The following is a 19,834-nucleotide window of genomic DNA, read 5'->3' as shown; positions in this document are numbered from 1 at the left end:
TAATCTGTTGAAATTACATTACACACCATAGTATTGTCCTAGTTTTGGTAACGTGGTGTGACACATTACAAATGGCTTTAATTGCGCTGTGGCTGCTGGCAGTTCTGACATACTCGACTCTTCTGTGCACTTCAAGGGGCCGGGCTCTCAGAGTGTGCATACTCATGTTTGTTTAGTGGCGGACTCAGAAAAGGAGTCGGTCTGTGCACATGGGGGAGTTGGAAAGAGAGATGGTGAGGCGGCATCATATTGGTTGTGCTGACTGGATAATGACATGCAAAGTGCTGCGCCGCTATACTAGGCTGAGCCTCTGACCAAATGCTGCTTTCACTGCAGTTCATAAGCAGAGAGAGCGGTCGGCTGCACTGACATACACACTCGTCTTCAATGGATTAAACAGGAGGATTGAGGGACTTCGATCATGTACTGTAAAAGGAGCTTATTAAAGCTAATACTCATTATGTGAAGGAGACTGTGGATAAGATGAGTTCTAAACCTCTGAGGTATTTTTGTATTATTTCTTCATAGTTGGAGTTCATGCAGCTTGTGTAATGAAGGTGCCTAAAAGGGCCTAAAAAACTTTACAGATTGAATTGTGCCTTATGAAGACAGAGTTAAGAGGATTATTCATGTTTGAATAAAGAGTGCCAGATGGCAACTGTACACAAAGGGGCTTAGCAGGTAAAGTTAATATTAGCTGAATAATTCACTTAATTTTGTTATTTAATTATATATATAAATAGACAGCATAATACATAAGGTAATGAATCTCATTGTGTAAAAACTGGGACGCCCCATTAAATATTCAGTTCATTGTTAATAAATGTTCTCATAACAATGTCTAATCTTCTTATCTCTGAAATACAAAGTGATTTAATTGCACCAGATAAAAAAATAACCTTGTTTTACACATGAAACAAAAGATATCAACACACATCTTTTTTGGTGAGGAATAAGACCTTACCACGAATAGATTTTCTTACAATCTTAGTCTCAAATTACTTCAGATGTTCACATGTTTGTCAAGCGCTGTCTGATATACGGTAGATGGTGGATTTATTGCTGGTGAGCTTATTCTTTAGTTTTTTCAGACTTCTGTTTATCAGGGGATCCCTTTCAATTTCCGATTGCTTTAGAAGGCCAAGCCTGGGCATGTTGGCAGTTGTTTTGAATTCCCTCCATTTCAGTACTTTGCAATGAATGATTTCAAATTATTTTGAGATCAAACCCCTTCCCAGACTCATAAGCCACAGACTTCTATCTGAATGCCTCAGACACCGCTTTAAAATTCCCACAGCATTCAGTCTTACCTCAACAGTCAAGACATGAAAACATGAAACCTAGTGTTAAAAACAAATCTTCAAACAATGATGTTCTAGTAATGTTCACCTGATGTGATACATCTATTAGTACTTTTAGTTATTTTAGGTGGGAATAAATATGGTAGGCTACTGGTATATAATACTCCTTCACAGAAATGCATTTTTTGTACCTTTAACAGAAAGCTCAGTGTGACACACACACACACACACTTGGATAGCATCATGCAATGCATATGCAATGGAAAAACAAATTGTGATAAATGCTATTCACACAGAAAATAAGGTGCTATATATGACACTTCAAGAGGAGACTTTTTGAAACAATGGGATCACAGTTAGCAGTAAACAAAATAAAACTCTGTTACTTTCCACAAACCAATCTGAGTTATAAAATGCTCTAAAAGCTCTAAAAGCACTGCAGTTCTTGTCATACAGGAAATAAATGAATCACTCATAGATGCAATGTGTCTTGGCATAAAAGCATTATGTTGTTTTCAGCATCAGCTCACTCTCAACCTTTCACAATGTAACTATATTTTCATCTCATGAGACAAAAAGATTAAGAATTATATATTTTGGGAAAATTCAAAATCCCCAACTGTTTCTGTATGTATACATATTTTTTTTAATTTACAAATTAATGTTTCACAAATTACAAGCTGTATTTTAAAAATCCAAATATGTTTTGATATAGTTCGTAACATCTTGGTGCACAGTGACAATACATCATTGCTAACATGTCTTGTTGTCTGTGCTCTTCTCCTTTCAGGAAAAAGGAAACATTGCTGTAGTATTTAATGTGGGAACAGATGACATAAACATCGAGGAGACATCAAAGTTTGTAAATGATGGAAAGTACCATATAGTGAAGTTTACAAGGAGTGGGGGTAATGCCACTCTGCAGGTGGATGACCTGCCAGTCATTGAGCGCTACCCTACAGGTGAGTCCCACCGCTTTGCCTACAATTGCATCTGCTGCTGCCTATAGGAGATAAAATGACCTAGATGTTATCAAGCCAGCTATTAAAGTCTTATCTGTTAGGATGTCTTTATGTTAACCTGGCATGGGCTTTAATTGCTATTTATGTTTCTGTTTTCAGCAGCTGTTAGGAATCCCACTAGTGTTGCTGAGTTTTATTACCAGATAATGGTCATGATAAGGCTGTTAAATAACCTTTACAAAATGACTCAAAGCTGAAGTTGCACTTTCCTATTTAAAAACCTTAAGTAATAAACGGTCTCAAAGGACAGTCAAACACTGTCTGTATGTCTGTGTTATGCTCTTTCAATCCACCTACAGTCTACTCTCTAAGGGGCTTAGATCAATAGACTATTCCCTGACAAATTACCACTTTTATTGTAACAGTGTGCCGTATATTTATTTCTTCATCAATATAGTTGATTGATTTATTAATTGATGAATGGCTTTGTGTTGGACAAGCCTATAATAACAGTCAAAGTAAATGTAGTACTTATGGAGAATTAAACACCATGTTGATGATTGGCTACCTTTAACAGCTAGTTTAAGCATAGAAATGCACTTTTACATTCATCATTTTGACAGCATAAACCACAATTACCCACGCAAAAACCAAGCTGTGTTAATTTTCTTAGTCATTAGTGCTGCTAATAATTTCATTTGTGTAGCACTTTTTCTAAACACACTTTACATGACAGCAGAAGATGAATGCAGTAATTGCAGCCCTGTGTAATGGCTGGGAAATAACTGGAAAAAAAGAAAAGTAGGCTTAAAGTAGTAGAAATGTTGTTCCCAACCGTCAACAACTCAACCTTTTAGAAATTTGCCATGTTTTTCAGGAAAGGCAACGTTGTGCCACTATTTTTAAGGTGAAAAATATGCAGTAGTCTACTGGTGAACCACTAAAACTCAGCAACACTGGTATGTTTCTGTAAAGTCTTAAAATGTCAGTTGTTCAAATTTTGATGCTACTGTTTGTGTTGTTGAAACTCTTAACTTCTTTACCTGCTGTAAGGCTTTGACAAAAGCTACAGAGTGCCAAAGACATGTCAAAGTGACAGATGCAAATCCAAATCTGAGTTCTGCTGTAGGTACAAGCTATTGTTCCAGAAAAGCAAAAGTTGCACGATCACATTTGTTAAGATGTGCGATACCCCAACATGTGTACGCCTCAAAACACACATACAAAAGAACCTGTTTCCTTCTTGTCTTCATAACCTTTAATGACCTTTCTGCGGAGAATTGTGCATTCATCTAAATGATAGATGGTTGTATGACTGCAACCCAAACCTCACAGTTTGCCTGAGGTGAAAAAGCGAAATGGAACGTTTTTGACGTGGTCGTGACAGGATGTGAGGCAGATTTAAACGCGGTCATGCTCCCATCTCTGCATTTAAAGATGCGTGCTATAAGGTGGCTCCTGTGGTTAGCGCTGTTGCCTCACAGCTAGAAGGTTGCCAGTTTGAATCTTGGCTGGGATCATTTTGAGAGGAGATTGCACATTCTCCCTATGCATAGATTCCCTCTAGGTAAACCAGCTTCCTCACGCAGGTCCAAAAACAAGCATGTTAGGTTAATAACGACTCTCAACTGGAAGCGAGTCTCTGTGCATGCATGCATCTAAACCCTGGTGACCTGTCAAGACTGCAATTGCGTTATTTTAAACCATAACAAATTTAAGAGAGTATAGAAAACAGATTATGTCGATACTAAAGTCAAAATAATTTAAGTTTAATTTAGCTTACCATAGGTCCTTTAATTGTTTAAAACAGCAGTAAAAGTTTATTGAAAAGTTAACAAGTCCCTTGAGCAGTGAAATCTTGACAGACAGATTTAATCAAGTAAACGTTATCAAACTCTGAATTTTTAAACAGACTATTTTTGATGATGCCCCACAAATGACAGCCTGTTGCAAAGTGAAAGGGTTGACTCCACTTCTGGTGGATTTGAATTGGACTGTGGAGTTGAGGGCAGAACAAGGCAATGGATTTTTTTTTACAAAAGTAAAATTATTTCCTACATTAATGTCTCTCAGCTATGCAAAAGGTTTTTGGGGGGGTTGTGACAAAAATGTATTTTTTTGTCTGTGCTTCAAACCACAACAGGGGAGCTATTCTATCCCGCTCAGTGAATTATTTTAGTCAATCAAAAAGATAAATGTTTCGAGATAACTGAGCTACAATTGATTTTGAAATATGTTTTAAAATCTTAGCGGAGCTCTGCTTTATGTATGCTAAGAATCTTATTCTTTAAAATTTTGCTGCAATTAATGTTCACCTGGTTGCCACCCACCAATACAGGGTAAATATTATGATATTGTTGATTGATATTTGAAAGATTCTATCAACATAAAATTTAGAAACATATTTGTAATATCCAGGGGTGGAACAGTCTGGGTCTGTTACAGAATCCAGTCTCCAACTACATACTTCTTTCTAATGCATTGGTGTTACTGGAAAAAAAGTTAAAACAATGCCCTCTTGTGAAATTGTAGACAGGTAATATTTACTAATATAGTGTTGTAGTACCTCATTAAGAACATGCTATAAACAAATTACTATTGAAGTCTTGTGTTAGCCTTCCCACCACTTGAGGATTTCTTCATTTTTCCATAAATTGCATCCAATATGGCATCATATTTACTGGCTACACAGGTAAAGTAACTATTACTAATAACTTCACAGAACATCACTTCTGTCTCCCAGCTGTCCTTTTCGGCTGTAATTCTACTGATTTAAGGGTAAAAGTAGGTAAATGTTGACAAAAAAAGACAGCGACCATCTATTGCTTTCAAACCTGTTAAAGCTTGTCTGCCCAACATTTGACTAATTTAAATTCTGGCCAACATATTCTGAAAGGTGGATACTATGTACATAAATCCTCTCATGGCAAGTGATGGGTTTTAAATGCTGCTGGAAAAAAATATCAACCTCATCCCCACCAATCACACTTCAGTGACAATGCCAAGTCCGGTTACATTATTAGGCCTGTAGCAAACTAATTACATCTAATCACAATTACTTCATGGTCCTACCCCCTTCCCCAGCACACAAAGTCATTATTCTCGCAGCTCGCCTGTTGTTTGATTAGCATCCATGTATTCCTATAACATACTCATAATAGCAACCCTCCGTCCTTCTTAGGCCACTCACGGATCAACAGTGATTATAATAAACGTGGACAAGAAAGATAAAAACGATGGCTGGAAAGTGAGGAGAGAGGAGGAGTTTGAACTTGGGGCTGATGTGATATCACTCTAAAAGCAAGGAAGTAATTGCTTGAACAGACCCACAACTACTGTCCTCATAACCTCATTAAAAAGTCTCATACTGGATGCTTAAAGGCCATTAAAAATCTTTAGGACAATTATGAGAATCTAAAATGCTAGCTGTGCATTCAGGCACATAAGTAGTCTCCTGTTTGTTGTAGTTTAGGTCGATCTTTCTTTTTTTTCTGTACATAATAGGGTTGTGCAGCAAAGAAAAAAAAATCAGTTGCTTCTCCTGAGCCTTGGCCGTGGAAGTAATACCATCACAATTGTGCTGCCAAACCCAGAGGGTACAATGTAGTATCCTATCGAAGCATCCAATGAACACGCACTGCACACAAAGATAATGGAGAAGTCCCTGGCCTTATTCTTTTACTGTTATCAGAGCTTGGTGCACTTACAGTGCTCTCTGTCTCTTCCTCTCCTTAGCTCGCACTTCCTTCTTCTTTTTTCTGCCCTTTTTACCTTTGTCTGGCCAGCCCCCATGTCGATCCCACCCACTGTTTTTCAACAGTGTGGTCTGGTGTCTGCTCTGACATAAGGGGTGTGAGATTTATTCATCAAAACTCCCGCCTATCTCTCCTCATTTTCTTCCTTGGTCTAAAAAGTCAGCCTTTCCCTTTTGTCATAGAAGTCATCACACAGCATGCTTAAGAAGTATCCACCGGCTATCACAGTCAGACAATGGACTAAAATAGTAAAATAGGAGGATGACTTTCCTTTTTTTTCTTTTTTTAGCTGTTTCCTCCTAAAATTTTTACTATAGCTTAGCTTTGCCATCCGTATGAAAATTTTATGGGAGCCACAATGAGAGCAAATCTTTCATAATCCTCATAGTTGGTTTTAAATATCTGTTTAGCTTAGAATTATCAGGTTCAGGTGTAAGCACACTACCTTAGTATTTTAACTAAAAGTGGAAAAATGCATTCCAGGTTTAACCCTGGAATGCATTAGCCAGCATCCATCCATCAGATCTTATGTTACCATAGCACAGAAAATAACAACAATTTAGAGATGTGTGTAGGTTTCTCCTATTTAATTGCCCTCATTAACATCATCTCACAAACAATCCGAGTGTTGGAATATTTGCCCATTTTACGTGGTGAGAATCTTGAGGGCTTGTTATGAGATAAAGTTGCTGTCTTATCTGACCACTCCATTAACGAAAAAAAAAAAAACAAGTGGGTAAGGGCATGGTGGGTCGGGTGGGACAGCTCAGCTGAATCGCTGCTGCCTGGCAATGGAGATAAGACAGGCTGTCCCACACCAAACCAAATCACCGCTTAACAGCAGTCACAGGCTCTGCTCGCAGGCACGATGAATGGGCTGCAACAAAGCCCGGGGGATAGCATTGTTTAACACCCCATGGTTCTGCAGTGAGGATCAATACATGATCAGACCTTGATTATATCCACACTTAATTAACCTCAGTATAGCGATAGACTGAGCCTGCCATTGGATGCAGAGCCAGAAAGATAAGCTCTTTAAAATTGGTGCATATTTTTGCTCAGACGTGAAGGATTCTGGCACAATAGCAAGCTTTGTCTGAGCATAAGTATGTGTGTTAACTGTATAGAGCATTTGCCTATATGCACCTGGCAGCCACCAAGGTTTTCCCATTAGTGTCTTACATTTCTAATTAAAAAAAAAAAAAACTTGTAATCTTTGCTTCATAATTTTATTTGCACTTTGTAGCTGCACAGATAACTTATTTTGAATTTTAACTACTTTAACATATTAAACCACCATTTGTATTCCCAAATTTACACTGACTAATGATGAAAGTATCAGGGAAAATGTCTTGAAATTCAACGTGTCTCCTTTCGGCTCTAAATTTATATGTCCTCACTGTCCTTTCATTAGCTGTAGGCTAGCATTTTTCCAAAGCACCACTCTGCTCCTGACCTCTCCTCAGATGAGGTGATGCAGTGGCAGGAAATGGAGAGGTGACATAACTAACACCCCATGACTGGCAAATGGAGGTGACAGAAATTAACAAATCCCATGAATGTTCCATTCTAACAGCAATCAAGGTTTATTCATCATTTTGTCTCATTGAAAATACCGAGAGGCACAGCTGTGTTTGGCTGCGTAAACATTTGCCCCCAACAAATGCACTATTTACCCATGTTGGATCGTGCAAGCTATAATCTGTACCGAAAACTCTTGGGGAAACCATTTACCACACTTTAGTGAGTGAAGGAAATTTAATAGGAGCTCTTTTAAACTGTGTGCTGTTGAATTTAAAGAGAATTCTTTATATAATGTGAAATGACTTAATAGGAACATAGTGTAAATGAATGAAGTCTGTGTTACTTCAAGAATATAGAAAGGCTTACATTTTATTAAATATGCATCAAATGAAATGTTCCCTCTTGATTGTGTTTAGATTGAAAATCACAACCAATGTTATTCTTTAAACTTCATTTATGTGATATGAAATCCCTCTGGGACCAAACATTTGCAGGATGTGTTTCATCACAGTTTGCATTAATGGTTGCATTCATACTGTTAAAACATCAAATCAACAGCTGATAGATGATTTCATACTGCCTTGTAAATATTTTTAAAGGCTTCTTTCCTTTGCAAAAGCTATTTTGTTTATTCAAGCAATTCCTTAAGGCTCTGAGTCAATTTGCTACCCTGTCAATTTGGACTTTATTTCTCTTAGTAAAGAATTTTGAGGAATGATTCAGATTGATATAATAAAAATACCTAAATTCTACTTTTATTTCAGGCCACTTGTATAATATTTCCAATAATGGTAGTTCTGATACATTTTTGGATCCAGTTGACAGTGAGATTATTCACTGTGGTAAAATAAATTATGTTTCAGTACACTTGTGTATATTATTAAGAAATGACTATATATTATTTTGACCCCACAAGTTTTTGCTCTTATTGCAGTACTGACCCTGTGTGCACTTTTATGAGTTTTTTTTTTTTTTATGTGTCGTTTTGGAAATTGACGACACACACATTGGCTAATGAAATTGACGGTCTGATGGCACCATCCCTACTGTCCCAACATGGCATATTCCGTGCTTCTCCATGCTAAGACTGCAGGACACTTAAAAAACATCCCTAAGTTTTACAAAAAGACATTTGGAAGACCAAAACTTTAAAGGTACAAAATGTCAGAGAGAAAATGACCCGCACCATTTCTTTATCTGTAATAATTGCTCAAATATAATAATGATTTCTGAACCAATGACTATACTTTTACCTTTGAGTTTCACCTTATCTTAGGTGAGGACCCATGATTTCTCAGACAGTGTTTTTAAATAAATAAAATAGATTTATGTATTGTTTGCGGTCTAGGTCTAAAAGCAAATGAGTGAAATGCATAATCACTGTGTTTCACATTCAAACACCTTCTGTAACAGGAATGATGGTTAAGGAAATGTAATTATGCTGAAAGAACAGACTAAAAATGCACTAAATGAGTTTTTTCTTGGAAGGCTCACTGGACTTCATCCGTGTTTATTTTTTTACGAACAGAAAAATGGGCATTGTTTAGCAATGTTGTTCTCACATTAACTAATGAAGTAAAATTAAACACCCTAGATTCTTGTGTGGCTTCCAGAGTGCAGAACAAATCTTTCTGAATTGTTGCTGAGGTCAAAGTGCTCCACTAAATCTCACTCACAGACCATTGTGTTTCAACTTGGCACAGTCAACTGCATCCAAACACCATGAGCTGCACACACAAGCCTTAAATCCTTTCTCTGGGTGGCTGATCCTCAGCAGTAATTCAAGCTGATGTGATTAAAAATGTCTTTTTATGCGCCACCTTACCTCCAAGACCTTTCATCTGATCAAACGTGCATCTGTTACAAGGTTAGCCTCCTCTGTTCATTTCTTTGCCGTTTTTTCCTCTCTGAGGCCATTCTCCGCTGACTCATTGTTAGCTACAGAATCCTTTATCGGCCAGAACTGAATTAATATAGTTGATGGGACAAACATTGTCAATCTGCCAGAAGAATAGAGCTGACTGAATTCAATCTCAGCAGACAATACCAGGGGAAAAGCACTCAGAGACAGTGCCACTTTGCTGAACGTTTTCTGTTTTTGAGAGGTTATTGGCCTTGACAAAAGGGCGATGCAGAGTTTTCCTTCATTAAAGCCAACATGTTCCTCCAATGTTGGAGTGCAGATGGTTTCTGCTCTTATGTAATTTATTTGGGCTAGGTTTTAAAAATATTTTCCTATCTGACAAGTAATCCAATTAAACTCAAAACTTTACCAGTTGTAGCTTTTGTCAAAGCCATTTTATTACAGGGTTAACTGTGTATGAACTTACATTGACATTGTCTTCTGACCAGATGTTCTAAGAGTAATCTGTTTTAATTGTAATATTGCAAACATCTTAATATTTATTGTCAATTAGGCTATTGTTAAATGGGGGGTACATTTGTTAAAGTTAATATAACTATAAAAGATTTACATAATAATAAAATTAAATGATGATTCTTTGGTGTAGCTGGCCAAAAAGTCATATAAAAAGATGCAGAAGGAAATACAAATTTTAAGGGAAGTTTTTGGTAATGGTTATGTTTAAATTTGTGCTTTTGGTTGTTTAATAACATAGCTTTATTAATCAAAATGAGACGGTTCCATGATCGTTCACTTATTTTTGATAAACTAAATCTAATTTGTTGGCTAAAATAAAATAAAAAGAGTGCAGTGTGTTCAAATTATGTTTTAGTAAATACTGTGTTTTAAATTTATAAATAAATATTAAATTAACTTTGTGCAGTCTTTAACTCCAGCTTTAAGTATGACTATCTAACCTTTGACCTTACAGATTGTAACCAATGAAATGTCTCTTTAAACTTTAAAGGCAACATTGATAACGAACGCCTGGCGCTTGCTAGACAGCGAATCCCATACCGACTCGGTCGAGTAGTTGACGAATGGCTACTCGACAAAGGTAAAATCACTGATTAAAACTTCAAATAAAATAAACTGATCTTAACCAAGTTGTAGCACCATTTTGTAAATAATAAACCTAAAAAAGCAAATGTTCAGTAAAACGTAAAAATTTAAATGTTTTGAACAGTTAAATTTAGTTGGTAGTGTTTTTATAATAATGTATTTACTTTATAGATGTCAGCTCTTTTAATAAGTGTTTCTTTATGGTTAAAGGGACTGTAAATATGAATTTAAATTTAAATGTATCCAAACTCATAAAAAATGTCTATAAAGTATTGTAGTATTTTGCTGTAAATATAACTGATAGTTCTAAAAGTTGTAGTTTAGCTATTCATAGGTATTTAAGTGTTATTTGAAACACTTTTTATTATATTTAGATTACAGGGTATTACTTAGTGTTGTTTGATATATTCAGATAAAATGCTAGCAATGATAAATAGTATGCAATACCAATTGGCATTAGAATTTTGAGTCCCTTTAACAGCGATTGTAAACATGTTTAGTCATTGAGATAAAGAAACTGTAATATAAAATAAACTGAGTGCATGCTGTGTTTTCATAGTTCAATAACTAATTCATATTGTGAGCTAAAATATTATTAGCCCTATCATTTTTATTATTTTCTTTTGGTGTTTATTCCTCTTGTTTGTATGCAAAGTTTATTTCATATTTTATCTTTTTTTGTAATCGCAACAACTGTTTAATTTTTCCCCCTGTTTTGCTTTTGCTAAAAGGGTCAGAAGTAAAAGTGCAAGGTCTTATTGGTTTTTTTTGTTGTTTTAATTTTTTTGAGTCTAGATACATGAAAAGTCTACTCTCACTGCCTGTTCCACTCTCTTTTATTTATTTATTTTTTTAATGTCGAATTTTAAGAAAACCTGTCAGATAACACAACAATAGAATAACAACATATATGTATTTCTATTTTTTTTATTTATATTTTAATTGAAAAAAAATATTTTGCATTTTTAAAACAGTTCCTGTTTGGTGAATTCTTTTATTAAAAATTCTTACAAATATATTCATTGAATTATTATTATTATTATTATTATTGGTAGAATTTCCTTTTAGCAAAGCTTTAATTTTTATTTCTTTTTCACATTCAGCTTTTACTTTACTCACCCTTTTTATTGTCATCTCATTATTATAACTACAATAAATTACCAGGGTTTGTCCAGATACCTTGTAATTTATTGGTCCCATTAGCCGTTGGGCAAATAATCTGTCTTTCTGTCCTTTTATTTCCTGTTTTAGTGAAAGTGGTTGAGTCCACAGTTTAGCGTTCCTGTATGTATGTAACATTCTTTTTCTGCAGGGCGACAGCTTACAATCTTCAACAGCCAAACTACTATACAAATTGGGGGCTGGGAGCGAGATCGGAGTCGATCCTTTCAGGGCCAGCTCTCAGGTCTCTACTACAATGGCCTAAAGGTGTTCAACATGGCTGCCGAGGGCGATCCCAATATAAAGATCCAGGGCAGCGTTCGGCTGGTTGGGGAGTCTCCCTCCTCTATCACGCCTCAGTCGAGCACCACAGCCAACCGCTCGGAAACATCCACATCCATCATGGAAATCACCACCACCACCGCATCTACCAGGAGAATTAAACAGACCACACCGCGGGAACCTCAGCAGGTAGGGATATATTTTTTTCTTCATTTCTACACACATCTCATAATATATTTCACTGATGTTCATAAGTGGATAAGCAAACACTGGATAAGCAATCATTAAAAAGAAGTACATACCTGAGTTTATTTTGTGTTACATGTACTTTCTTGAGCTAACATTTGTTTTACTTAAAAAACGATCATATTTAGTAATGTATTCCACAGCTGGAGTACTACGTATCTGCAGGTGCCCTTTCAAGCGTTTCTCATGGTAGTAATCAGATATGGTTGGATAAGGTGGGTGTGTCTGTGAGTGATAGAGGTGTGTGTTACCTCTTAAATGTCAAAATGTGTATCATATCCAATGACGTTATCAGGTAATTAATGGGTTGTTTTAGCCAAGAAAAAAAGACTTATTCTATTAAATCCTTCAGGGTAAAGCATGGATCAGTCTTACATCATAAGTATGTATAGTAAGTAGGACTGTAATGAAACCAATTTTGGTGGGCAATAAATTGTACCAGAAATTATTGCGATAAACATTAAAAGTGTCATCACTCAGGGCGCGCCATGGTGGCGTAGTGGTTAGCGCGACCCGTATTTGGAGGCCTTGAGTCCTCGACGCGGTCGTCGCGAGTTCGACTCCCGGACCCGACGACATTTGCCGCATGTCTTCCCCCCTCTCCTTCCCTGTTTCCTGTCAGCCTACTTTCGTAAAAGGGACACTAGAGCCCACAAAAGACCCCCTGGAGGGGTACAAAAAAATAAATAAATAAATAAAAGTGTCATCACTCATGCACTCATTCACAGGAAAAGCATAGAGGAAACTTTAAATATCATCATAGTACCTTTTTATTAAGGTTTAATCAGCCAATAGTTTAAAATCACTATGGATTAATTCTTTTATGATTAATAGGAGTGGGTTGGAAAATATTATAAAGTCTTATAGTACAGATAGGTTTAGTATCATTTTTAAAATGTATACATTTTTTGTATTTACAAAAAATAAGTTAATAGCTCAATTTGAAATGTTGAGAAAACAATTGTGTTGCTACAAATTCTAATAAACCACTGCATATCTATTTTTAGACATATTAAGACATTTTTAAATCTGTTTTTCAAAGCCTGTGAACACTCAAATATTAGTGATTTTTAGCTTTAACACACTTTCTTCCACTTTATTATTAAGTAACATTCTGCAGCAGAATGAATGCACACCATAGCTGGTGGAGTAACAGACAAAAGGCTATTATTATGTCTTAATTCCTAGTGAAATGTTACCAAAGCACAAACTGAATTGGCTGGAAAGGAACAGACATTAACTAAAATTGAGCTCATTCTTATTTATGTCCATTATGGTAGAGAAAACTGAGGGATGAGAGGGAAAGACAGGGAGTGTTTGGTGATTTAGAGAATGAAACAGAAAGGAAATGTAAGTATTGAAATGATCTTGGTATAATGATAAACTTGAATACTCTAATCAATAACAATTTTCCATGTTGCAGTCATGCATTCATCCCCTTCTTATCATTCTCTGAGCTCACACTTCCAACTGAAGGGTTAGTAAAAAATCAAGGCTAACTTCTTGTACCTGTTTAAAAAGTGTATATGTCAGCAAGCATCCATGGAATCTACAGGGAATTGTTGATACCAGTTTGACTTAAAATTTCAGAGATTAATTGAATTTAATGGAATAAAAAAGAACAAATGAGCAGGCTTAGCTATTTTTGTATGTGAATACAGTGCTACACAATTCCATCAGAGGCATCCATATAAGATAAAAGGTCACAGTATTAAAGAGTTGCTGAACAATGTGGGTGGGTGATAAATGAGGCATGGAAAACTGTAGTCATTGGGAGACTTCAAGAACATCGGGATGTATTTAACACAACAGCCTGATGAGTTACTGCAGTAGGACACTATTTTCTTAGGACACTGAACACTCAAAGACACTAGAATTGGTGAGAAATTTGAATGTAGTCATTGAATTTAAAATAGGAAAACTTTCATTCACTGTTTTCTCATTCCATCTGCAATATGAGAGTGAGTGTAAAAAAGATTACAGAATTGATCAAAATAAAATAAAACACACTTTATTTTTTTCTTCTTTCATAGAAAAGAATCAAAAATAAAGTATAGAACCTAAAAAAAATATTATTATACTTAGTTTTTGCAAAATGTATCACATGTATTGCACAGATTTAATCTGCAGGATTCGCAGTCATACAATACATAATTTTTAGTCTAATCTAAAACTCTTAAATATTAAAATTATTAAGAGGCTCTTTTTTTATTGTTTTTTTTTATTAATTAAATTACTCCAAGTTTTACAGAGAAACTAATGGATAGACAATGAATACATATACATTCAGATTTTATGAAAAAATGGTGTGCTCACTAGTGCTCACTTGCTTTGCACACATTGTAAATATTCTAGTACAGTAAGATCTTTAAGTGATGCTTGCTCTACACATTTAGGGTGTGTCGGCTTGCATTGCTCCAGCTAATGATTTTGAAGGGTCCGGCTTTACTCACACGCCCTTTCTGAAAGTTCCTTGAATACTTGTCTAGCTGATATTTTGGAATTCTCTGGGCTTTGGTTTATGGGTAATGTCATGTCATAGTCTTCTAAAGCTCCTCAGTGCAAAGTTATGCTTTATTAAGAAGACAATTGTCATTTTAGAGCAGAGTAGTGTAATAATTACCCACAGGAAAAAAAAAGTTTGAGACAAAATTAGCTTTACAAGAGATTTGAATTCAAATCCCAGTTGGAATGACTTAATCTTAGAAGATGACACTAAACCAGTACAAACACAGTGAATGACACAGACGCCTTGCCTTGACTGTAACTCATATGCTCATAGTTTCTAAATTGGTTGTCACTGCAGTGACTTTTTCTGCTGTGTCTGCTTACTGCTAAATGCAGAGCAGGTACAGTATTGTTTTTGCTGAACTGTCACGTCCTAATAGTGTATTTACATACAGCAGTGCTTAATCACATCCAATTAGACCATGCTTATGCATATATTTACTGACAATGACACAGCAACTGTGTACCTAAAATCACAAAGACGGGATATGAATTCCTTCGTCTGGATGTGAATCTCAAACTTATTTATTGGGCACACATTCAAAACTTGACCAAAGTTGACCAATGTGCTTTGCTATGAAGCAACAAAATAAATAAGACAAAGAAATGTATAAAGAGGAACTAGAAACAAATCATAAGACACAGTACTTACTAAAATCTCATTTTCTAATGCAATCAATTGAAAAGGTATGAAGTTGAGCAGTGATTTACTTGACCTTGAGTCTACAAATTGTTAAAATGTTTCTATATTTTGGTGCAGCTATTGCAAAAACCTGATTTCTATTTTTATTTAATTCTGGATGTTGAATTTTAAGAGAAGCTCCTCAACAATGTGAAAATTGAAGATATCCATTAAATAAGATGAGGTCGTACCATTCCACACTTTACAAGTTATCATTAACATTTTGAATTAAATTAGCTTGTAGTCGAGGGAAAGATGACTCATCCAAATCAACCTACAGTTATAATGAAAGTATGAGCATCTGTTGATATAAGATGTGGGTTTCTGTTTTTGCACACTTTAACTAATGAAAGCACAAAATGGCACAAGTGAAAACATTACTAAAAATTTGCAGGGCTGGAAAGTAACTAGCGTTGCAGTAATTAGGTACAGTTTGTCTGTACTCTGAACTTTACGTTTTTTACAAAACTTTCTACTTTTACTTGTGTCTGATACATTATTATTAAGATCTCATTGTTTTTGCATCATTTTGAAGACAGAGGTGCAAAACCCCCATCAAATATAGTTCAAATTAACCTCTAAAATAAAGAAAACCCATGGCTCTACCTAAGGGATTAGTTTATCTATAAGTATGATAAAGGCAATTTTGTCATACTTACAAAGTATGTAAGTACGTTGTAAGTACTTACATAGTACTTACTATGTAAGTACTACATATTAAGTACTTACATAAGTACTTACATAGTAAGTACTTACTATGTGCAAGTACTTACATAGTACTTGCACACTATGCAAGTACTATGTGTGCTTGCATAGTAGATTACAGCACTGCTGTATGTAAGACATCATACTGGTACATTTTCTTATGTTTAAATACGCTTTTATTAAAGTAACTGTACTTTTACTTGAGTATATTATTTTTGCGCTCTTTCCATATCTGCATCACTTTTACATCATATTATTATTTAGTGCCATAGATGATGCAACACAGTCCATTGTCCCTTGCTGCATTGCACCAAAATGAGCTACATTGCATAGACCAAACGTGTATAATGATCTGACGCGGTGTTGTCAAACCTGCTTTCACCATGTAAAACAAAGTTGATTTTGACCATGAACCAGGCTGCAATCAGCGATCCAACATACTGCCTGACAACTTAATATTAGGGGCCACTTATCAACACATTTGTGAAAAGAACGGAAACATCTTTTTTTGAAGGTTTTTTGAGGCACTATTGACCTTTATTTGCAGTATTTAGGACAGGAAATGATCAGAGAGAGAAAGGGGGAAGACGTGCATTGAAGGTCCCAGGGTCAAGAATCGAACCCCGGACAGCTGCATGGGGCGCCTGGTCTGCCACTACGCCACACGCTGGCCTCAGGGTTACTGTCGTCTTTCAGGGATTTCTGAATTGTTATGCTTCATATTGCATGTCATCAAGACCTGAATATATTTAAATGTATACCTCAAAATGTTGCTAGCAACGTTTTTCCAACTTACTTCATTTGTCTGTACGTTTAATATGAAAAAGGTAAAAAACTGTTTCCCTATGACATTATTATTGCACCTTTTTTTTTCTAGTTAATTTGTTTAATTTAACAGCTAGTCCAGAATGAGGATATTTGAGATGTACCCCTTGTAAATAGCAGTTAATCCCAGCTAATGCTTAATCAAATTCACCTGAGTGATGCCACCCTACTTTCTGTAACACTTACGCCTCCAAGGAGAAAAAGGGAAAAAAAAAAAAACAAAAAGAAAGGAAAGATGAACAACAGCTATCTAGAAGAGCCACTAAGCCACTGCATTTGACAGTGATGGATCCTCACATGCATTGCTTGGTATTATCTACACCAGCCAGCAAACATACAGTATATAAATCTTTGAAGAATTTCCAAGTGTGAGGGTGCCATCCAACATTCACCAGTATCGTCTGCTGGAACATCATCTAAAGTTGGTAATAGCTTCAGTGTCTCTCAAACAGACAAGGGCAGTATACAGAAAGAAGAGTGCTACATATATACTGTGATAAAAAAAACAACTATGGCCATAATTTGACAGTGTATTAGTATGCAGAACACAAAGAACACACATTTTTCTACATTCCTTGTTTTAATATGATGACAAAGTCTGGCAATGGGTTGTCAACCAGACTCAGGCATAAGCAAAGTGCATTATTCATGATGATATTCATACATTAATAGTGATTGTACAAAAAAGACAATATATATAGATATATATATATATATATACAGTAGATAGATAGATAGATAGATAGAGGAAGTATATGTTCCTGATCAGCATACCAATAAAGAACAAAATCTTTACTACAGTAGAACTAGTGCAAGCTCTATTCAAATATTATTTGAATGTTGCACCAATGACCCAATAATTGCATGAAAATGAACATCATGCTATTCTATGTAAATACTCTTTCTGCACCAATAAAGATTTGCTCACATTAGTGTTTGATTTACTCTGACATACTTTCTGAATAATATTATGCTAAAAAAATAAAAATAAAAAAATCACTCAGCAACACTCATTGACAATGTTTGGATGGCATTGAACATTCATTTCCAGATCATAGGGGAAAAAATAAGATGGCGAGGTTGCATCAAATGTAGGTTGTCTTGTAATCATCTAGTACAACTTCCACTACCCATCACACATACAATTACACAAAACAGGCGGTCATCACAAGAGACACACCTTCTTCACAGAATTTACAAAAATAGGCTTTTCACAATGTACTCTTCATTTCATCTGATTATGGCTCTTGGTTTTTAGCTATGCAAACATGGTAAGGTAGGAAACAGAGTAATCGCCGTTTTTGTCTTCAGTAGGAACATGTAGACAAATTACCAGTTTCTTCTACCCAGTTACCATTAACTTTTGACCTTCAAGACCCATGGCAGAATATACAGTATAAGTAGCAATAAACACATTCCCTTAAATGCAGTTCGACTGATGCATATGAAATCTATATGGCCAAACATTATGTGCAAATATCCTAATGTTCAGTCTAAGACCATTATGAATCAGTGACACATTCCAAGAAACTCCAATATAAAATTTCAGGATTTCATGTTTCTCATGAGCATTTAATACTCTACCATTTGAGTTTTACAGCTTGATTCTGAGGAAAAAAACCATCAAGAAACACATGACTGTATCCTGTTCCTAGGGAGAACAAATGACCACTATGGCACATCATTGCCACCAAATGGCCAATTGGCCCTCCTATTTCAGTATTAACCCTGAGTGAGGTGGATGTAATGGCTATTCATTGCAAGTAAGTGACATTCAAAACACATTTTGAAGGCCATTTCATTTGCAACCGCAGCACATGGCTGACTTCACGCTGAACTGGTTCACAGTGGCTGTATTTGTTTGGTTCCTGAGACGATAAAGCAAAATCTGGCTCTGTTATTTATGGGGATAATAGTAGATTTGACATGCTCCACTTTTATACCTTTAGTGAACTGTTTGGATGCCTTTAAGGCTCACTCTCTGTGACTCTTACAAACATAGTATAATAGAGTTAGTGTCACAATAATCTTGGAGTGAAAAATCTTCAGCAACCTTCGGTCCAATATCTACACAGTCTGGAGCCTTTTTCGCCCTCATAATCAGCCTTGCAATATGTACCTTTATTGGATTCATTGCTATCTTTAGGCATTATTGTGATAGTTGTGATACTTGCAAGATTTGTTTTACAAACTCAGGCTATGCTTCAGCATCACACCCAGAAATGTACTCGCAGAAATTTGATCTGATGGCTAAGAATCGCTTCTTTATTGCGAGTGTAATAGTACTCCTAATTGTACACAGTGTTGAGCTTCAAAAGGGTTTAATTGACATTTATATTATGTATATTTTACTTAGTTATTTTTTAATTTAAGTCCTTTCTTAATTATTACCCTTTGCACCCGGATTTGTCACGTTACAACTTTAAATGTTTATGCATTTTAATGGGATTTTATCTGCATATACAGTAGCAATGTATCATAGTTGTAGAGTGGTAGAAAAATTGATATTCAATTTATTTTAAAGTCTTAAAAGAGTGCCAAACATTTGTATTGAGTTTGTTTGAGTTAGTATGCTGTAGAATCACATTTAGAAGCAATTAGAGTCCCAAGACCTTTTGGGTGTCTAAGGTGTCTTAAAAACAAATAAAATGCCTCATTCCTTTTCACAAAATAGTCAAAATTCAATCATATTAATGGTGGGAATATACAAATATCAGTTTTTGTGTCTTGCCACAGAGTCTCAAGTGGATTAATGTCTGGAATTTGATTTAATCCATTGTGGTCTGGCAATGTTTGAGGTAGTTGTCCAGCTGGAACCTGAACCTCCAGCCCAGTCTGAAGTCTTTGTAGCCTCTAACAGATTATCTACCAGGATTGCTCCTTATTTACGTTCAGCAGTTCTTGATAAACTCTAAACA

The 19,834-nt window shown here is 35.6% G+C and overlaps 1 protein-coding gene across 32 annotated transcripts in view; it reads left to right on the top strand.

Annotated features, from left to right (window-relative positions):
• LOC116712528 (neurexin-1a) overlaps positions 1 to 19,834 on the top strand; it is a 281,475-nt gene that overhangs the window by 232,606 nt on the left and 29,035 nt on the right. For 24 of the 32 annotated variants that reach the window (XM_032552315.1, XM_032552306.1, XM_032552322.1 and 21 more), the window contains 3 exons: positions 2,092 to 2,263; positions 10,413 to 10,502; positions 11,820 to 12,139. In XM_032552315.1, the coding sequence (XP_032408206.1) occupies positions 2,092 to 2,263; positions 10,413 to 10,502; positions 11,820 to 12,139 (582 nt within the window). The remainder of the gene's footprint in view (positions 1 to 2,091; positions 2,264 to 10,412; positions 10,503 to 11,819; positions 12,140 to 19,834) is intronic. The other 8 variants (XM_032552330.1, XM_032552326.1, XM_032552328.1 and 5 more) reach the window with 1 other exon arrangement.

The sequence above is a fragment of the Xiphophorus hellerii genome, chromosome 22 (genome assembly GCF_003331165.1).
Source record: "Xiphophorus hellerii strain 12219 chromosome 22, Xiphophorus_hellerii-4.1, whole genome shotgun sequence".
Taxonomy (NCBI): Eukaryota; Metazoa; Chordata; class Actinopteri; order Cyprinodontiformes; family Poeciliidae; genus Xiphophorus; species Xiphophorus hellerii.
This window is presented reverse-complemented; position numbering and strand designations above follow the sequence as displayed.